Here is a 20,200-nt window from a genome sequence, read left to right as displayed (position 1 = left end):
GTATCCTGATAAATACAAAAAGGCACTTCAACAATAGTATTGTAGCCGGGCTTGCAGTGGTTTACACTTGTAATCCCAACATTTTGGGAGGCTTAGGCAGGCGGATTGCTTGAGGCCATGAGTTCAAGACCAGCGTAGGCAACATGGTGTAACCCTGTCTCTACTAAAAATACAAAAAAATTAGCCGGGCATGGTGGTGCATGCCTGTAATCCCAGCTACTCAGGAGGCTGATGCATGAGAAACGCTTGAACCTGGGAGGCGTAGAATGCAGTGAGCTGAGATTGCGGCACCGCACTCCAACCTGGGCAACACAGCGATACTTCATCTGAAAAAAACAAAAACAAAAACAAAAATAGTATTCTAGAAATTACAGGTTACATGATATTCAGCTCCAAACTAGAGAGGCTGAAGGGACGAAGAAGAGCTGGAGCCAGTCAAGAATCACCATTGGTAAAGACAAAATATATAGGGCCTCTGTCAAAGACTCCCAATAGGGTCTAGGGTCAAACCACATGAAAGCAAGAAGATTAATGCTAAATCACTACCCTGAATGTTGAGCCTCTTCATCTACATAATCCTTTCCCCCAGAGAGGTTTAGCCTAAAAGACTGTACCAGGGTCAAAGTAAGTGGAGAGACTCTTACAGGAAAAGAGCCTGTGGTTTTGCTAAAGGCTTTATTGTACCTAATCTCAGAACACGGAAACAAGAAGAAGGTCATAGGAGAATATAAAAATAAGTGGAGAGATGGTCAAGGAGCTTAAGGAGAAAAGGTCGATGGTATTAGAATCATTGTTGATAAGAGCAGAAAATGAAAGGCTTTCAAAGCAAGGTAGTATAGTTCAATAGAAGGAAAAACATGACTGATATAATTTGGTTTGGATTGTGACCATTAAGGTTTCATTATACCAGGAAAGTCTATGATTTCTGAGGACATCATAGCCTATGGTACACAGTATGGTGGTTAAGAATGTGAGCTCTGAGCCCGGTGCGGTGGCTCAAGCCTGTAATCCCAGCACTTTGGGAGGCCAAGGCAGGCAGATCGCCTGAGGTCGGGAGTTCGAGACCAGCCTGACCAACATAGAGAAACCCCGTCTCTACTAAGAATACAAAATTTGCCGAGTGTGGTGGCGGGCACCTGTAATCCCAGCTACTCGGGAGGCTGAGGCAGGAGATCACTTGAACCCGGGAGGTGGAGTTTGCAGAGAGCCGAGATCGCACCAGTGCGCTCCAGCCTGGGCAACGAGAGTGAAACTCGGCCAAAAAAAAAAAAAAAAAAAAAAAAAAAAAAGGAATGTGAACTCTGGGCCGGGCCTGGTGGCTCATGCCTGGATTCCCAACAGGTTGGGAGGCTGAGGCAGGAGGATTGCTTTAGCTCAGGAGTGTGGGACCAACATAGTGAGAACCCATCTCTACAAAAAACAAAACCAAACCATTAGCTGGGTATGGTGGCACACACCTGTGGTCCCAGGTACTTGAGTGGCTAAGGTGAGAGGATCCTTTGATCCCAGGAGCCCAAGGCTGCAGTGAGCCAAAATTGCACCACTGCACTCCGGCCTGGGTGACAGATCAAGATCCTATCTAAAAAATAAAAAAAAGAATGTGACCTCTGGAGCAAGAGTAAGATAGTTTCATAACCAGGCTCTGCCACTTAGTTTTGTGGCCTTGGGCAGGTTATTTAATCTTCCTGTGCTCAGTTTTCCCATCTGTAAAACAGAAATAAGAATAGTGCCTGCCCCTCACGCCTGTAATCTCAGCACTTTGGGAGGCCGAGGCAGGCAGATCACAAGGTCAGGAGATCGAGACCATCCTGGCTAACATGATGAAACCCTGTCTCTACTAAAAACACAAAAAAATGAGCCGGGTGTGGTAGGAGGCGCCTATAGTCCCAGCTACTCAGGAGGCTGAGGCAGGAGAATGGTGTGAACCCGGGAGGCCGTGCCTTTCATTTTCTGCTCTTATCAACAATGATTCTAATACCATTGACCTTTCTCCTTAAGCTCCTTGACCATCTCTCCACTTATTTTTATATTCTCCTATAACCTTCTTCTTGTTTCCATGTTCTGAGATTAGGTACAATAAAGCCTTTAGCAAAACCACAGGCTCTTTTCCTGTAACAGTCTCTCCACTTACTTTGACCCTGGTACAGTCTTTTAGGCTAAACTGCCTGAAATACAGTGAGCCGAGATCGCGCCAAAAAAAAAAAAAAAAAAAAAAAAAAAGAATAGTGCCCGCCTCATATGGTTGTAGCACCAGACTACGTGAGTAGTCCCTCATGACTTCCTTCCCCAATCAGCAAATAATGCACATTTCCCTAAAAACTCTCTTCCTCCCTCCCTCAGCAATCAGGGCCTCAGAAGCATTGAGGAGGTAGTTTACCTATGCATATTCCAGAGCAAGAAGCAGACAGATGACCTATGTGTGGGTTTTGTAAAGCACAGGCAATTACCCTCACCAAATGATCCTGCTGTTTGATTTGCTGGTTGACTCTGGAGTCAGAGGTGGAAGGGCTCGTACTTCATTCTTGATTATAAGCAGTGAAGATTCCCTGGGGGCTCATTCTCAATTGGTGTTATGAATGTTCTCTCTTTGCCCTGCATCCCAAGATGTTTTTCTCTTCTCACACACAGGCATAATGCATTAGTTGTTCTGATTCCTTAAATCATTAATAACAGGGAGTCATGTCCTGAATCAACTCCATTCTTTGTACAGTATTAGAGCTAGCCGTCTTGTTGGTCTCAAGTTGCATTTAAAAACAATTATGTTGGCCGGGTGTAGTGGCTCGCACTTGTAATTCTAGCACTTTGGCAGGCTGAGGCAGGAAGATCCCTTGAGTCCAGGAGTTTGAGACCAGCCTGGGCAACAGGGAGACCCTGTCTCTATATAATAATAAAAAAAAACTATGTTATTTCCTTCTCTCTCCTTTATTTGCACCCCATCTCACTGAATGGCAATGAGACCCAAGAATAAAGCCTTGTGCATCATGATGCTGCACACACATGGTTAAGGGCCTGGGTTCTGGCACTGTGCAGACTGGGCTGGGCATGGTGACTCATGCCTGTAATCCCAGCACTTTAGGAGGCTGAGGCAGGCGAATCATGAGGTCAGGAGTTCGAGACCAGCCTGGCCAACATGGTGAGAGCCCGAGTCTATTAAAAATACAAAAAATGGCTGGGCACAGTGGCTCACGCCTGTAATCCCAGCACTTTGGGAGGCCGAGGCAGGCGGATCACAAGGTCAGGAGATCGAGACCATCCTGGTTAACATGGTGAAACCCCGTCTCTACTAAAAATATAAAAAATTAGCCAGGCATGGTGGCGAGCACCTGTAGTCCCAGCTACTCAGGAGGCTGAGGCAGGAGAATGGCGTCAACCCGGGAGGTGGAGCTTGCAGTGAGCTGAGATCACGCCACTGCACTCCAGCCTGGGTGACAGAGTGAGACTCCGTCTCAAAAAAAAAAAAAAGAAAAAAAATACAAAAAATTAGCTGGGCATAGTGGTGAGCACCTGTGCTCCTAGCTACTCAGGAGGCTGAGGCAGGAGAATCGCTTGAACCCAGGAGGCAGAGGTTGCAGGGAGCCGAGGTCGCACTACTACACTCCAGCCTGAGTGACAGAGTGAGACTCCCTCTCAAAACAAAACAAAACAAAAACATTGGCTGGGCATGGTGGCTCACGCCTGTAATCCCAGCACTTTGGGAAGCCAAGGCGGACGGATCACTTGAGGTCAGGAGATCGATACCAGCCTGGCCAACATGGTGAAACCTTGTCTCTACTAAAAATACAAAAAGTAGCCAGGCTTGGTGGTGTGCGCCTATAATCCCTGCTACTCGGGAGGCTGAGGCAGGAGAATTGCTTGAACCTGGGAGGCAGAGGTTGCAGTGAGCCGAAATCATGCCACTGGACTCTAGCCTGGGTGACACAGAGGGACTGTCTCACAAAAAAAAAAAAAAAAAAAAAAAAATCAGCCTGGCTTGGTAGTGTGTGTACCTGTAGTCCCAGCTACTAGAGAGACTGAGGTGGGAGGATCGTTTGAGTCTGGGAGGTCAGGGCTGTAGTGAGCCGAGATTGCGCCACTGCACTCCAACCTCAGCAACAGAGAGAGAGACACTATGCGTGCAAAACACACACACACACACACACACACACACACACACAAAACCCTGGTTCTACCTCTTCGAGGCACTTAAGCAAGTTACTCTGTCTCCATGAGTCTGCTTCCTCACATAAAAAAAATGAGGGTAATGGTTGTGTTTACTCACAGAGTAGTTGTGCAGTTTAAACAAGTTAATTCAGGCAAGGTACTTTGTGCCTGGCACAGAGCAATCTTTCAATCACTGTTGGCTATTATCAATTTTTGTGTAACAAATGAATGGTAATTATCACCCCTTCTAAATACTTTTTAGACCTATAGATCACCTTTATGCAGAAAATTCCCACTTCTCTCCTCAAGGATAACATCTCTTCTGAACCCCAGATAAATGTCTTCCATTGATTACTGCACACTTTCTCTCTGTATCATCCTCCATCATTCACATTACATGAAACAGTCTTCTGACTGGCTCTTTTGGTCTTCCCTATTTCTCTTAATACTATTATTGTTTATAGCTTTTTAGAGGTAATTTTGTCACTCAAAACTATTTTAAAAAACCCTGAACAAACAGCTGACATTTATTATTTACTGTGTGCCAGACACCATGTTAAATCTTTATTGGATTACTTATATATAATTCTCACAATTTTTTGATGCAGGGGCTATTACTACCTCCATTTAGCAACTCTAGCAACTTTAGAAACTGATGCTTACAGATGGTTAAATGACTTGTCGAAGGTCATGTAACTATTCATAATAAGTGACTCAGCCAAGAGTTACACCCACATGTTTTGAAAACAGACCCATGCTCTTAAGCACTATCATGGTTATGCTGTAGTTTCTCTCTATTGCTTGTTTTTGTTTGTTTGTTCATTTTGCTTTTTTGAGTCAGAGTCTTGCTCTGTTGCCCAGGCTGGAGTGCAGTGGCGTGATCTCGGCTCACTGCAACCTCTGTCTCCCAGGTTCAAGCAATTCTTGGCCTCAGCCTCATGAGTAGCTGGGATTACAGGTGCCCACCACCACGCCCAGCTATTTTTTGTATTTTTAGTAGAGACGGGGTTTCACCATGTTGGCCAGGCTGATCTCAAACTCCTGACCTCAAGTGATCTTCCCGCTTTGGCCTCCTAAGCGCTGGGATTACAGGTGTGAGCCACCATGACCAGCCCTAATTAATGATTATGTCAACAACTTCCTATTAGGTTTCTTTGCTTCCAGCCTCTCCCTGTCCAATTTGTCCCCCAGACTGTAGCTAGATTCTCCATGGTCTAAAACATAGCCTCCCCATATACCACTGTAATCTTTTTTCTTTCTTTTTTCCATTAGTTTTTTTTTTTTTTGTATTTTTTGTAGACATGGGGTTTAACCATATTGCCCAGGCTGGTCTGGAATTCCAGAGCTCAGGCAATCCGCCCTCCTTGGCCTCCCAAAGTGCTGGGGATTACAGGTATGAGTCACTGCCCCAGTATAATCTTAAATAAATGGGTCATTTCTTTCAGTCTGTTTCTCTGTAAAGTGAGCTAATTTTTGTATTTTTAGTAGAGATGGGGTTTCCCCACTTTGGTCAGACTGATCTTGAGCTCCTGACCTCGTGTTCTGCCTGCCTTTGCCTCCCAAAGTACTGGGATTACAGGCGTGAGCCACTGCGCCCAGCCTTCAATAGTTTTATTAAGTCCTAGAATGTTAAGATGTTTCTCATGTCACTGTCCTATTTCCAGACTTTAATGGCTTCCCATTAACCACAGTTCAGGGTCTATACTTCTTAGCATTCAAAGATTGTCACTCTGGTGGTTTTACCCCTCCTGAACCATAGGATTCTGATTCCCTGTGTGATCTTATGAATACAGCCATGCCTTTTCCCCATCTCTTTAATTTTAATTTTTTTTTTTTTTTTTGACATGGAGTCTTGTTCTGTCACCCAGGCTGGAGTGCAGTGGCGTGATCTTGGCTCACTGCAAGCTCCGTCTCCCGGGTTCATGCCGTTCTCCTGCCTCAGCCTCCTGAGTAGCTGGGACTACAGGCACCCACCACGACGCCCGGCTACTTTTTGTACTTTTTTTAGTAGAGACGGGTTTCACCGTGTTAGCTAGGGTGGTCTCGATCTCCTGACCTTGTGATCCACCCACCTTGGCCTCTCAAAGTGCTGGGATTACAGGCGTGAGCCACCTGGCCCGGCCCCGTTTTAATATTTTTTTGGGACGGGTCTTGTTCTGTCACCCAGGCTGGAGTGCGATGGTGTGATCATGGCTCACTGCAGCCTCAAAATCCTGGGCTCAATTGATCCTCACGCTTCAGCCTCCTCTGAGTAGCTTGGCCTACAGGCATGTGCCACCATGACCAGCTAATTAAAAACATTTTCTTTCTCTTTTTGGAGTGGCAGTATTGTTACCAGAAAGGGGTCCTGATCCAGATCCCAAGAGAGGGTTCTTTGGCCTCGTGCAAGAAATAATTTGAGGCAGGAAAAAAAAAAAAAAATTCAAGGCGAATCCATAAAGTGGAAGCAAGTTTATTAAGAAAGTTAAGGACTAGGCCAGGTGCCATGCCTCATGCCTGTAATCCCAGCACTTTGGGAGGCTGAGGTGGGTGGATCACGAGGTCAGGACATCGAGACCATCCTGGCTAATATGGTGAAAACCCATCTCTACTAAAAACACAAAAATTAGCTGGGCGTGGTGGCGGGTGCCTGTAATCCCAGCTACTCAGGAGGCTGAGGCAGAGAATTGCTTGAACCTGGAAGGTAGAGGTTGCAGTGAGCCGAGATCCCGCCACTGCACTCCAGCCTGGCAACAAAGGGAGACTCCGTCTGGAAAAAAAAAAAAAAAAAAAAAGTGAAGGAATAAAAGAACGGCTACTCTACAGGCAGAGGGGTTATTTCTTGATTATATGCTAAACAAGGGTGGATTGTTTGTGAGTTTTCTGGGAAAGGGATGGGCAATTTCCCCTCTCCCCCAGTTGAGTGCTCCTCCCCTTTGTAGACCATATAGGGTAACTTCTGGTTGTTTCCATGGCATCTGTAAACTGTCATGGTGCTGATGGGAGTGTCTTTTAGCATGTGAATCCGTTATAGTTAGCATATAATGAGCAGTGAGGGTGACCAGAGGTCACTTTTGTTGCCATCTTGGTTTTGGTGGGATTTGACCGGCTTCTTTACCACTGTTTGATCACCAAGGTCTTTGTAATCTGTGTCTCATGTTGATCTTTTTTTTTTTTTTGAGGCGGAGGTTTGTTCTGTTGCTCAGGCTGGAGTGCAGTGGTGCGATCTCAGCTCGCTGCAACCTCTACCTTCTGGGTTCAAACAATTCTGCCTCAGCCTCCCAAGTACCTGGGACTACAGGCGCGTGCCACCACGCCGGGCTAATTTTTGTATTTTTAGTAGAGACAGAGTTTCACCATGTTGGCCAGGCTGGTCTCGAACTCCTGATCTCAGGTAATCCACCCACCTCAGCCTCCCAAAGTGCTGGGATTACAGGCATGAGCCACCGTGCCCAGCCCTTGTGTCGATCTTCTATCTCATCCTGTGACTAAGAATGCCTAGCCTCCTGGGAATGCAGCCCAGTAGGTCTAAGCCTCTTTTTACCCAGCCCCTATTTAAGATGGAGTTGCTCTGGTTCGAAAGCCTCTGGCAGTATCTTATTATACTGTGTAGGCTGGTCTTGAGCTCCTGGCTTCAAGGGATCCTCTTGCCTCAGCCTCCCAAAGTGGTGGGATTACAGGTGAGAGCCACCATACCTGGCCCTTTCCCTCATCTCTAATTCCTGGCAACCACTAAACTAGTCTATCCTCTATGTCTATACTTTTGTTATTAATATTTCACAAATGTTAAATAAATGAAATAATACAATAGATAACTTTTTACGTTTGGCGTTTCTTCAGTCAGCGTAATTCCCTTGAAATCTATCCAAGGGAATTATGTATATTGCATGTATTAATAGTTTGTTATTTTTTTCTATTGTTGAGTAGCATTCCACGGTATGGATGTCGCATAGTTTGTTTAACCATTCACATGATGAAAGACATTTGGGTTGTTTCCAGTTTTTGGTTATTATAAATAAAGCTGCAATGAACATTTGTGCACAGGTTTTTGTGTGAACAGAGCATAAGTTTTCATTCCTGTTGGATAAATGCCCAACAATGCAATGGCTGGGTCATATGGTAAGCACATGTTTAGTTTTTTAAGAAACTATCAAACTTTTTCAGAGTGGCTGTACAATTTTACATTCCTACCAGTAATGTGGATCCAGTTTCTATACCTCCTTAATAGCGTTTGGTGTATCACTACTTTTCATTTTAGCATTCTGATAGGCATGTAGTAATATCTGATTTTGGTTTTAATTTGAATTTCCCTGGTGGCTAACGATGTTGAACATCTTTTCATGTGCTTTCTTGCCTCTGTATATCCTGTTCAATGAAATGTCTATTCATGTCTTTTGCCCATTTTCTAATTGGATTTTTTTAATCTGTTGAGCGTTCAGAGTTCTTCAAATATTCAAACCTTCAAATGAAGAGAAGGCCTTTATCTGGTATGTGGTTTGGAAATATTTCCTTCCACTCTAGCTTGTTTTTTCGTCCTCTTCAAAAGGTCTTTCACAGGACAAAGGTTTTAAATTTATTTTCTGCAGGGCACAGTGGCTCACGCCTGTAATCCCAGCACTCTGTGAGGCCAAGGTGGGCGGATCACCTGAGGTCAGGAGTTTGAGACCAGCCTGGCCAACATGGTGAAACCTCGTCTCTACTAAAAATACAAAAATTAGCCGGGCGTGGTGGTGCACGCCTGTAGTCCCAGCTACTCGGGAGGCTGAGGCAGGAGAATCACTTGAACGTGGGAGGCAGAGGTTGCAGTGAGCTGAGATCCGCCAAGGCACTCCAGCCTGGGCGACAGAGCAAGACTGCATCTCAATAAATAAATAAATAAACAAATAAATAAATAAATAAAAGGCCGAGCACGGTGGCTCATGCCTGTAATCCCTGCACTTTGGTAGGCCGAGGCAGATGGAACACTTGAGGTCAGGAGTTCGATACCAGCCTGGCCAGCATAGTGAAAACCCGTCTCTACGAAAAATACAAAAATTAGGGCCAGGCGCGGTGGCTCATGCCTGTAATCTCAGCACTTTGGGAGGCTGAGGCGGGCGGATCACGAGGTCAAGAGTTTGAGACCAACCTGGCCAACATGGTGAAACCCCGTCTCTACTAAAAATACAAAAAGTAGCCGGGTGTGGTGGTGGGCACCTGTAATCTCAGCTGCTCAGGAGGCTGGGGCAGGAGATTCGCTTGAACCCGGGAGGCGGAGGTTGCAGTGAGCCGAGATCGCACCACTGCACTCCACCCTGGGCGACCTGGCAAGGCTCCGTCTCAAAAAAAAAAAAAAAAAAGAAAAAGAAAATACCGGGCGTGGTGGCAGACGCCTGTAGTCCCAGCTACGCGGGAAGCTGAGTCACGAGAATCGCTTGAACCCGGATGGCGGAGTTTGCAATGAACCGACATCGTGCAACTGCGCTCCGGCCTGGGCGCCAAAGCGAGACTCGGTCTCAAAAAGAAAAAAATGAAAACAGGAGAATAATGAAATTTTACTTATTTTATTTATTTTTTATTTTTTTGAGACCGAGTCTCGCTCTGTCACCCAGGCTGGAGTGCCCTGGCGCAATCTCGGCTCACTGCAACCTCTGCCTCCCGGGTTCAAGCGATTCTCCCGCCTCAGCCTCCCGAGTAGCTGGGACTACAGGCGCCTGCAACCACGCCCGGCTCATTTTTGTATGTTTAGTAGAGACGGGGTTTCATTATGTTGCCCACGCTGGTCTCGAATTCCTGAGCTCAAGTGATCCTCCCGCCGCTGCTTCCCAGCGTGCTGGGATTACAGGCGTGAGCCACCGCGCTCGGCCAAAAGTTTTAAATTTCAGTAAGTTCCAATTTATCAACTTTTTCCCTGTATAGATTGGTCTTTTGGTGTCGTCTAAAAACTTTTTGCCTGGCCCTAGGTCCTGAGGATTTTTTTAAACTTTTTTTTTCCCCATAAGTGATTTATTGTTTTACATTTAAATCTATGATTCATTTTGAGTAAATTTTGTATAAGGTGTGAGGTTTAGGTTGAGGTTCTTTGGGTCTATATTCGTCCAATTGCTCCAGCATCATTTGTTGAAACGGCTCCTGATTCCATTTTTGTACCTTTCCCCCGTTCATTTCCCCTTAGAGCAGTGGGAATGTTTTTTTGAAAACGTTTGTTAGTGATGATGTCATGCCTTGTGCAAAATCTGTATTGGCATCTCACAACATAAGATTTGGCTCTATTCTAACGGCATTTTCCACCACGCCATGTCCACCGTAATACTTGGCTCTCGAAGAATCACTGGGCTGGCTCCCTCACTTCATGCAGGTCTATTCTATTATCACTTTCTCAGAGATTTCTCTGGCCTTTTCTTCACAGCACTTAGCAAATGCGATCTATTACATATTAATTTGCTTATTTGCTTCTTGTTTTCCTATACTGCCATCCCTCCCAGAAGCTCCAAGAGAGCATACTGTTGTATCCCTAGGGCCTAGAATAATGCGTCCACATAGTAGGTACTCAAAATTTTTTGCTTGACAGGCTAGAAAAGGTGAATAAACACAAAGCGGGAGCGAAAAGTCTACTTCTAGGTCAGCCACTCTTTGGACTTCACGCAACGTGTGAGCGCCACCTCTCGGGAAGCCAATTTGCTCGCGAACGAAGGAAGTGAGTCAGAGAACCCGGGGGTGGAGGGAAGAAAGCAAGCAGCTAACCGGAAAGGTCTGAAAAAGCTAGCGCCGGAAGTTAAACTGCAGAAAGTTGTTCCCTAGAATGACTGCCTACTCCCAAGAGGAAGCGTGGGCGAGCGATGTTCTGCAAAATGGGCTCTCCGGCAGCGGATCTGCGCAGAAGCGTTCCGTGCGTGCAAGTGCTGCGAACCACGTGGGTCCCGGGCGCATTTCGGGTGCTGGCGGCTGCAGCCGGAGTTCAAACCTAAGCAGCTGGAAGGGTAAGAGGTGTTCGGGATCCTGAGAGGAAAAAGAAAGGAGTGTAGTCGCGGGAGTGGGTTAGGTGAGGAGTTAGTGAAGAGATGAGTTCAGCTCTAAGAGGCGGCGAGGAGGATCGGATGGGAGGAGGGGCAGGGAGCGCCTGTGGACAAGTGCAGACCGGTCGGCGCACGTCCCACGCCACGTGGACTCGCCTTTGTCGGTGGCCGCCTTTCTCGTCAGGCCGCGACGACAGGGCTGTGCCTTATTTGTGTCTGTCGAGAGCAGTGCCGGGCACGGAGTTGGCGCTCTGTAAGTGCTTGCTGAATAAATGACGGGTGTGTGTGTCATTCATTCGGCAAGCACTGAGTGCTTACTGTTGTGTCACCGGGGCCGATGTGGAGGGACATTTTTAGGGTCTATTTCTGGCGCTTTAGTCCTGTTTTCTCCTGGACAATTTATGCTTGCCCCGCACCCCATCGTGCGATTCTCCGCAGTCTTTGGGCTTTGTCTCTTTTTTTTTTTTTTTTGGAAGTTGCAGAATGATGATAAATGATTTTCTTTGCTCCTATTGACTGCTAGGCCCTGTGGCTAGGTACCATAGACCTACACAGGAGTAAATCAGCCTGTTGTGCAGGGGAGGCAGACACACAAACAGAAAATTGGACTACAGTGCTAAGATGCTGTAAGAAGAGGTTAACTAAAGGACAGGAAGATGGGGCCAAGAGGTGGTGCTACTGTCTACTTTAGGGATCGTCTTTCAAGGCGAGGGGCCTCCTATCTCAAGCTGTGATACAGGGTAGGTCATGAGCGCAGTCTTCTGTAAAATGAGGGATCTAGACGGAATAGGTACTCTCTAGGCTTCCTTTCAGTATGATGTCCCGTATCAGATATTCCTAATGTCTGTAGTTCTTCCACACCCCACCGTTTATTGGCTAGTCAAAATATTCTTTGCATTGTAAAGTGTAGCATAACATTACAAGAATGGATTTATGGGTTGGGAATTCTGGGTTTTGGCCTTCATTCTGGTGCTGTGGTCCTGTTTCCTCATTTGTAAAATGAAGGGGGTTGTAAAGATATATTCTCTAAAACCCCTAATGCTGTGGCTGTGGCATTAAGTCAAACTATTATTTCTTACCGCTTTGTACCGGACATCACTTTCACATTAGTAAAACTTTTCATCAGTGTAGTTTCTCCCAAGCTTGATTATTGAGAAAGATAGTGCCTTGTTTTTAACATCCTGTATCCTAATTCCACCACAGTGTTTGGTACACAGTAGATGTTTAAAAGAAGCTTATTAAATCAAATGGTGGCCAGGCTCATGGGGCTCACGCCTTTAATCCCAGCACTTTGGGAGGCTGAGGTGGGCAGATTACTTGAGGTCAGGAGTTGGAGACCAGCCTGGCCAACATGGTGAAACCCCATCTCTACTAAAAAAAAATACAGAAATTAGCTGGGTGTGGTGGCACGCGCCTGTAGTCCCAGCTATTTGAGAGGTTGAGGTAGGAGAATTGCTTGCCTGGGAAGTGGAGGTTGCAGTGAGCCAAGGTCGCACCACTGCACTCCATCCTGGGCAAAAGAGCAAGACTCCATACCAAAAAAAAAAAAAAAAATCAAATGGGGCTGGGTGTGGTGGCTCATGGCCATAATCCCAGCATTTTGGTAGGCCGAGGTGGGCAGATCACTTGAGGACAGGAGTTCGAGACCAGCGTGGGCAACATAGCGAAACCCCATCTCTAAAAAAACCCCACAAAAACCAAAACAAATGAAAATAAAATAAATCAAATGGGATAGAAATTATAGTCCTTGCTTTTGGATCCTTTCCCACATTGACATATTAGTTCATAGATCAGGGGACTGGGGAGGAATTGGGTTTTTACCAGAGGGAGACCTGGAGCTGACCCGACAGATTTAAACCAGCTTTATGGGATAATCCGCTTGAGACGGATGACGATGTGGGCAAGTGATTCACTGCTGTTTCATTCCTCTACCTGCCTATCCCCAGGACCATGGCCAACTGTGAGCGTACCTTCATTGCGATCAAACCAGATGGGGTCCAGCGGGGTCTTGTGGGAGAGATTATCAAGCGTTTTGAGCAGAAAGGATTCCGCCTTGTTGGTCTGAAATTCATGCAAGTAAGTGGACTTCATTGTTCCCATTTTGATTCCTTCATAGTATAGGAGAACACTGTGATTAACCTGTTTCTCCCCGTCTTTCTTATTTAAACTTCTCCACGGTAGAGTGAACACAAGTGTCTTGAGACCTGGAAACTCCTCAGTGCCCTAGTGTTTGGCTACATCTTGGAACAAACCAAGTTATTTAGGCTTTTCCAAAATAGTCTCTGTAATAGGAGGTGCATTGCTACGGGAAAAGCAGTGCAGAGTTCCACATATGACTGCATCTCTGTAATTTCTGACTGAGAGCTGAGCATGTTTGAGTTCTTGGTCTTGAGCTTCCTGAGCAGATAATTTTAGAGAGATTTTTTTCCCCCTTTGAGACAGGTTGTTTTTTAGCAAGAAAGTCTTTCCATCATCAATTACTAGACACTAATAAATGCTTATTATTTAGCATATATTACGTATCATAGGAGCTTGTGGAGGAAAACTATGGTTTTGGTTTTGGGGAGGTTCTTCTGAAATAGCAGAGAGCAGACGTACCTGCAAGCTACTTACAAAGCAATCTTTTGATAAATGCAAAGGATTGATTGACCAATAACCCTTCTTCAAACAAATTCTAGAGATAATCCAAATTCTCGGCTGGGTGAGGCGTAGTGGCTCATGCCTGTGATCCCGGCACTTTGGGAAGCCAAGGCGGGCTGGTCACTTGAGGTCAGGAGTTCAAGACCAGCCTGGCCAACATTGCGAAACCCCGTCTCTACTAAAAATACAAAAATTAGCCGGACATCAGGGTGGGTGCCTGTAATCCCAGCTATTCGGCCGGCTGAGACATAAGAATTGCTTGAACCAGCCAGGTGCGGTGGCTCATACCTGTAATCCTAGCATTTTGGGAGGCTGAGGCGGGCAGATCACCTGAGGTCAGGAGTTCGAGACAGCCTGACCAATACGATGAAACCCCGTCTCTACTAAAAATACAAAAATTAGCCAGGCGTGGTGGCATGCGCCTGTAATCCCAGCTACTCGGGAGGCTGAGACAAGAGAATCACTTGAACTGGGGAGGTGGAGGTTGCAGTGACTGAGATCGCATCATTGCACTCCAGCCTGTGCAACAAGAGCAAAACTCCATCTCCAAAAAAAAAAAAAAAAAAAGAATTGCTTTTGAACCCAGGAGGCGGAGGTTTCAGTGAGCTGATATTGCACCACACTGCAGCCTGGGCAACAGAGGGAGGGAGACTCTGTCTCAAAAAAAAAAAAAAAAAAAAAAAGAATTCCAGTTCTCAAATCAAATAGGGGGACAGTATGTTTTCTAAAAGGGAATCAATTTTGGACCCTTCTAGTGCATTTTAAAATTTAGTTTGACTTGCAATTTACTTCCTATGTGATATTTTAGAAAAACTGCTTTAGGGCTAGCACAGTGACTCGCCTGTCATCCCAGCACTTTGGGAGGCTCTGTCTCCAAAAAAAAAAAAAAAAAAAAAGAAAAGAAAAACTGCTTTAATGTAAAAGAGGGTAGTAGACTGATGTTCATGCTGAGAGGAGAATATGGTGTCCAAGGTCAAGGAGCTGGCATCTAATGAAGGTTTTCTTGCTGTATCATCCCACGACAGAACGGAATGGCAAGAGAGTGCAAGAGTGAGAGAGAGCAAGAGGGGGCTGATGTTGATTTTATAACAAACCCACTCCTGAGATAAGACATTAATCTGTTCATGAGGGTGAAGCCCTCATGACCTAAACACCTCCCATTAGGCCTCACCTCCCAACATTGTTGCATCGAGGATTAAATTTCCAACATACGAACTTTGGGGGACACATTCAGATCACAGCAGAAGGTAACATGAAATGGATGTGTTGTTGATCAGGCATTTACCATATGCTGGGCACATGTGTTTTCTGATTTAGTCTTCATGCCAGCCTTGAGAAGTACTTACTCCTGTTCTCGTGGTTGTTAGTGATGAGCAACCTAAGGCTTGGAGAGGTTCAGTGATGTGCCTGATAGCATACAGTGATGCCACTGGAATTTTAACTTGAGTCTCTCTGACCCCTGAGTGCAGATACTTTCTCCTTTACATTGAATTTCCTGTTAAGGATATATGGGTTTGGTGAAGAATGGACGGAAGGATAGCTGCCGTGACTCTAAAGGGGCATTTAAATCTGGTGTGGAGGCAGGAAGCAAGGGAGAACTTGAGGTTCCCAACCCCCAAGCCCTTAAAAAAAGCCCGTGATCTGTTTTGCAGACTAAAGATAATCAGTTAGGGCCTGGCGTGGTGGCTCACACCTGTAATCCCAGCATTTTGGGAGGTCAAGGTGGGTGGATCATCTGAGGTCAGGAGATGGAGACCAGCCTGGCCAACGTGGTGAAACCCCGTCTCTACTAAAAATACAAAATTTAGCTGGGTGTGATGGCCCATGCCTGTAGTCCCAGCTACCAGGGAGGCTGAGGTGGGAGGATGGCTTGAACTCGGGAGGTGGAGGTTGCAGTGAGCGGAGATCGAGCCACTGCACTCCAGCCTGGGTAACAGAGCAAGACCCTGTCTCAAAAAAAGATAATTAGCCGGGTGTAGTGGTGCACACCTGTAGTCCTAGCTACTGAGAACCTGAGGCAAGAGGATTGCTTGAGCCTGGGAGTTTGAGGCCGCAGTGAGCTATGATCATGCCATTGCACTCCAGCCTGGGTGACAGAAAGACCCTGTCTCAAAACAAACAACAAAACCAACAAAAAGATAATTGGAACCAATTAATAGAATTAAAAAAGTATTCTGATAAGGGAAGGTCACCTCGGGGTCTGTTAGGAGACTTCCACAACAAAAGTCTTCCATTTGGATAGGAAAGGACAGGGCGAGGGTTGGATCCCTACCATGGAATGATTATATGGCCATATAATTTTACTTTGGCAAGTGATGATAACTGGTGGCTGAATGATGGGGCTTTTGGGCAGCCAGTCTCCACATTTGTGTGTGTCTCTAATGTGTGTGATATGCGTCATACAGTGCAGTACCACAGAGCTGGAAAAACCATGGGACCCTGTTAGATTTTAACAAGCATATATGCAGTACAAGAGAGAACACAGCCAAACTGAGTTGAAACTGCTAAGCAGATGGTTTGTTCTCTAGCTAACTTGATTCGTTCCCACATATTAGCCTTGCAGTATGAGAAGTTCTAATTCATTTTTCAGCAAAATTATTTATTACTAGATGTCATGCACTTTTGGGTGATTTGCAGATACCTTTGGTAATCACATGGTCATCACGCTGGGCTTTTATCCTCTGAATAAACGTGAAGCATCCCTGGGTAATGGCCTGGTTTAGTTTGCTGCTCATTAAATGCCAAGACTTGCTTCCTGGTGTCCTTCTAACATTTTATTTGGGGTTTGCTCTGGGAATGGAAATTTATTGTATTGTTGATTTTCCTGTCTAAAATGAGATAGCTGAGGGCCAGGCATGGTGGGTCACGCCTGTAAGCCCACCACTTTGGGAGGCAGAGGCTGGAGGATCACTTGAGTCCAGGAGTTTGAGACCAGCCTGGGCAACATAGTGAGACCCTATCTCTACAAATAATTTTTTAAAATTAGCCAGGTATGGCTGGGCGCGGTGGCTTACACCCGTAGTCCCGGCCCTTTGGGAGGCCAAGGCAGGCAGATCACCTGCTGTCACCTGAGACCAGCCTGGCCAACATGGCGAAACCCTGTTTCTACTGAAAATACAAAAATTGGCCAGGCATGATGGCGGCCACCTGTAATCCCAGCTACTTGGGAGGCTGAGGCAGGAGAATCACTTGAACCCAGGAGGTGGAGGTTGCAGTAAGTCAGGATCACGCCACTGCACTCCGGCCTGGGTGACAGAGGGAGACTCTGTCTCAAAATAAATAAATAAATAAATAAAATTAGCCAAGTCTGGTAGTGTGTGTCTACAGTCCTACCTACTCGGGAGTCTGAGGCAGGAGGATCACTTGAGCCCAGGAGTTTGATTTTTTTAAAAATGAGATAGCTGGATTTAATTTTAATGTTCTGTGGTTTTATTATCAGTCAGTGCCAATAGGGAGACAACTGATATAAAATTGGAGAAGTACATTTAGTCCTGTCACTGCTCCCTTCCAGTGTGGAGAATGAATTGGGTTATAACAGAATCAGTGAGCCCACCCGCTCATAGCAGGGTAGGTGAGGGGAAATTAAATGGATTATATGTTCTTAGATGGTTTGGGGGTTATTCTCATTCTCTGTCCTGTTGAATAGGCTTCCGAAGATCTTCTCAAGGAACACTACGTTGACCTGAAGGACCGTCCATTCTTTGCCGGCCTGGTGAAATACATGCACTCAGGGCCGGTAGTTGCCATGGTGAGTGTGCCTGTGTGGGATACTCCAAGCATGCATTGCTTGTCACCTGCGCTAGGCTCTCTTCTAGACACTGGGGATACAGTCATGAATGAGACCACATAGACACCTGTTTTCATATATCAGCTAATGGTTAGTGATAGGCTTCAGAAAGGAAATAGGTGAGTGATATGGCCAGAAATGAAATATGCCCAGAAATGAATAGGAGTAGCGAATGATCACTTCGGATTGGGTGATCAAAGAACGCAATCTTTAAGCTGTGATCTGAATGACAAGAAGCAGCCAGCCATGTACAGAATCACAGTGAAAACCATTTCCAGCCAAGCAAACAGCATGCGCAAAGGTCCCAGGGTGGGAATGAGCTTGGCTTTTTGAAGTACGGGAGGAGAGTTGAAATGCCCGAAGCCTGATGGGTGGGAGGGAAGTTGGGAGGTGAAGAGTTCAGAGGCATGGGCAGGGGCCTCCTCTCTTAGGGGTGTGTTGACCATATACTTCCTGAGTGCTGGGAAGCTATGGGACACTTCACACTTGGCATTTTTTTTTTTTTTTTTTTGAGACGGAGTCTTGCTCTGTCGCCCAGGCTGGAGTGCAGTGGTGCCATCTCGTCTCACCGCAAGCTCCACCTCCCGGGTTCACGCCATTCTCCTGCCTCAGCCTCCTGAGTAGCTGGGACTACAGGCGCCCGCCACCATGCCCAGCTAATCTTTTCGTATTTTTAGTAGAGACAGGGTTTCACCATGTTAGCCAGGATGGTCTCGATCTCCTGACCTCGTGATCCACTCACCTCAGCCTCCCAAAGGGCTGGGATTACAGGCGTGAGCCACTGCGCCCTGCCCACACTTGGCATTTTAAGGAGGCTGCTCTGGTTGCTGTATGGAGAATACATTGTAGAAAGGCAAGCATGAGGGCAGGGAGACCAGGATCCTCAGTGCTGGAATAAGTGGATACTCTATAAACATTTGTTCAGTGAATGAATATCATCTTAAGGGGCCTTTTTATTTTTCCTTTTTTGAATTAATAGTTGCCAGATTTTCTGCTGTGATTGGTTTTCTTCTTTGACCATATCTTCTTCTGTCCTTGGAGGTCTGGGAGGGGCTGAATGTGGTGAAGACGGGCCGAGTCATGCTCGGGGAGACCAACCCTGCAGACTCCAAGCCTGGGACCATCCGTGGAGACTTCTGCATACAAGTTGGCAGGTGAGATTTTGGTATTTTTCCCCCTTTTCCAAAATCTGATTTAGTTGCCACAAGGATTTGGGTTTCCGAGGCTGGAGGTAGACATAATACCATATGCAGGTTGATTTTATTGGAGTTTATTGTTTTCCTCCCTCTTAAGTTGGCATTTGGCTTTGGTTGTTAACATCACTTAGTCGTACCTCTGTTACACGAAGTATAGAACCTGGTACAACACACTTTGCTGGCCACAGTCTTTCCTGAAGGCTCTCACTGTTTTCACCAGCATGGCCGGGAGGGCTGGATGTGGGGAGGGCATTTTTCACCCTTACGTGAATGGCCATTATAGGCTTTTTCTTTTAACATGGTCTAATGTCCATGGAGCTTCAGCTTTTATGCTGCTGTGGCTGTAGATTTCTGGCAATGGGCGCATTTTAATCCTTCTGGTCTTGGTCATGTGACTGTCTCTTTCTCCACCCAGGAACATTATACATGGCAGTGATTCTGTGGAGAGTGCAGAGAAGGAGATCGGCTTGTGGTTTCACCCTGAGGAACTGGTAGATTACACGAGCTGTGCTCAGAACTGGATCTATGAATGACAGGAGGGCAGACCACATTGCTTTTCACATCCGTTTCCCCTCCTTCCCATGGGCAGAGGACCAGGCTGTAGGAAATCTAGTTATTTACAGGAACTTCATCATAATTTGGAGGGAAGCTCTTGGAGCTGTGAGTGCTCCCTGTACAGTGTTACCATCCTCTACCATCTGATTAAAATGCTTCCTCCCAACATAGGATTCATTGAGTTGGTTACTTCATATTGTTGTATTGCTTTTTTTTTCTTCTTTTCATGTACACTGAATAACCTGACCTAATAGAGAGTGTAAATACTATAAAAATGATTTATATTGAGATCTCACATACACACAGGCATTCTTTGCCTGCCCTTCTTAACCCCTGCATCCCTTCCACTCTTGGCACTGAGCTATTCAACAGGCATCTATGGAGCATGTGCTACGTGGCCAAGACTGGACTAGGTGCAGAGGATTCATCAGAAATGAAAGAAAACATGAGGGCTGGGTGTGCTGGCTTGTGCTTGTGATACCAGCTACTTGGGAGGCTGAGGTGGGAGACCAGCCTGGGTAACATAGCAAGACCCTGTCTCACTAAAAAAAAAAAAAAGAAAAATTAGGCTGGGTACGATGGCTCATGCCTTTAATCCCAGCTATTCAGGAGGCTGAGGAGGAGAATCGCTAGAGGCCAGAAGTTCAAGTCCAGGGTGGGCAACATAGCAAGACACTGTCTTTACAAAAAAAAAAAAAAAAAAATTAGCTCTGGTGCTGTGCACCTCTAGTCCTAGCTATTGGGAAGGCATAGGCAGGAGGATTGTGCCCAGGAGTCCAAGGCTGCAGTGAACCATGATCATGCTACTGTACTTCAGCCTGGGTGACAGAGTGAGACATCTCTTAAATAAAAACATATCCATCCTGTTCTTGAGAAGCTCTTGGGGATTCAGTGAATGGGGGAGTGTGGGA

The 20,200-nt window shown here is 46.0% G+C and overlaps 1 protein-coding gene across 2 annotated transcripts; it reads left to right on the top strand.

Annotated features, from left to right (window-relative positions):
• The first annotated feature begins 10,899 nt into the window (after positions 1–10,899).
• On the top strand, positions 10,900–19,462 carry NME1 (NME/NM23 nucleoside diphosphate kinase 1). 2 transcript variants are annotated; one of them, XM_019027851.3, is made up of 5 exons: positions 10,900–11,075; positions 13,058–13,187; positions 17,398–17,499; positions 18,580–18,692; positions 19,150–19,462. In XM_019027851.3, the coding sequence occupies exons 2-5, from the start codon at positions 13,062–13,064 to the stop codon at positions 19,265–19,267; spliced, it is 459 nt and encodes a 152-aa protein (XP_018883396.1). In that variant the 5' UTR covers positions 10,900–11,075; positions 13,058–13,061; the 3' UTR covers positions 19,268–19,462. The 2 variants fall into 2 exon arrangements, with proteins under 2 accessions (XP_018883396.1, XP_063562333.1); XM_063706263.1 differs by lacking the exon at positions 10,900–11,075 and adding an exon at positions 11,667–11,851.
• The last annotated feature ends 738 nt before the right edge of the window (positions 19,463–20,200 follow it).

This window comes from Gorilla gorilla, chromosome 4 (assembly GCF_029281585.2).
Source record: "Gorilla gorilla gorilla isolate KB3781 chromosome 4, NHGRI_mGorGor1-v2.1_pri, whole genome shotgun sequence".
NCBI classification, from domain to species: domain Eukaryota; kingdom Metazoa; phylum Chordata; class Mammalia; order Primates; family Hominidae; genus Gorilla; species Gorilla gorilla.
The sequence above is the reverse complement of the archived record's forward strand: the minus strand, read 5'-3'. Positions and strand labels throughout refer to the sequence as shown.

Coding starts and splice junctions, on each gene's coding strand:
- NME1 (XM_019027851.3), top strand. CDS start 13,062: ATGGCCAACTGTGAGCGTACCTTCATTGCGATCAAACCAGATGGGGTC. Junction 13,188..17,397: donor TTGGTCTGAAATTCATGCAA/GTAAGTGGACTT, acceptor CCTGTTGAATAG/GCTTCCGAAGATCTTCTCAA. Junction 17,500..18,579: donor CAGGGCCGGTAGTTGCCATG/GTGAGTGTGCCT, acceptor CTGTCCTTGGAG/GTCTGGGAGGGGCTGAATGT.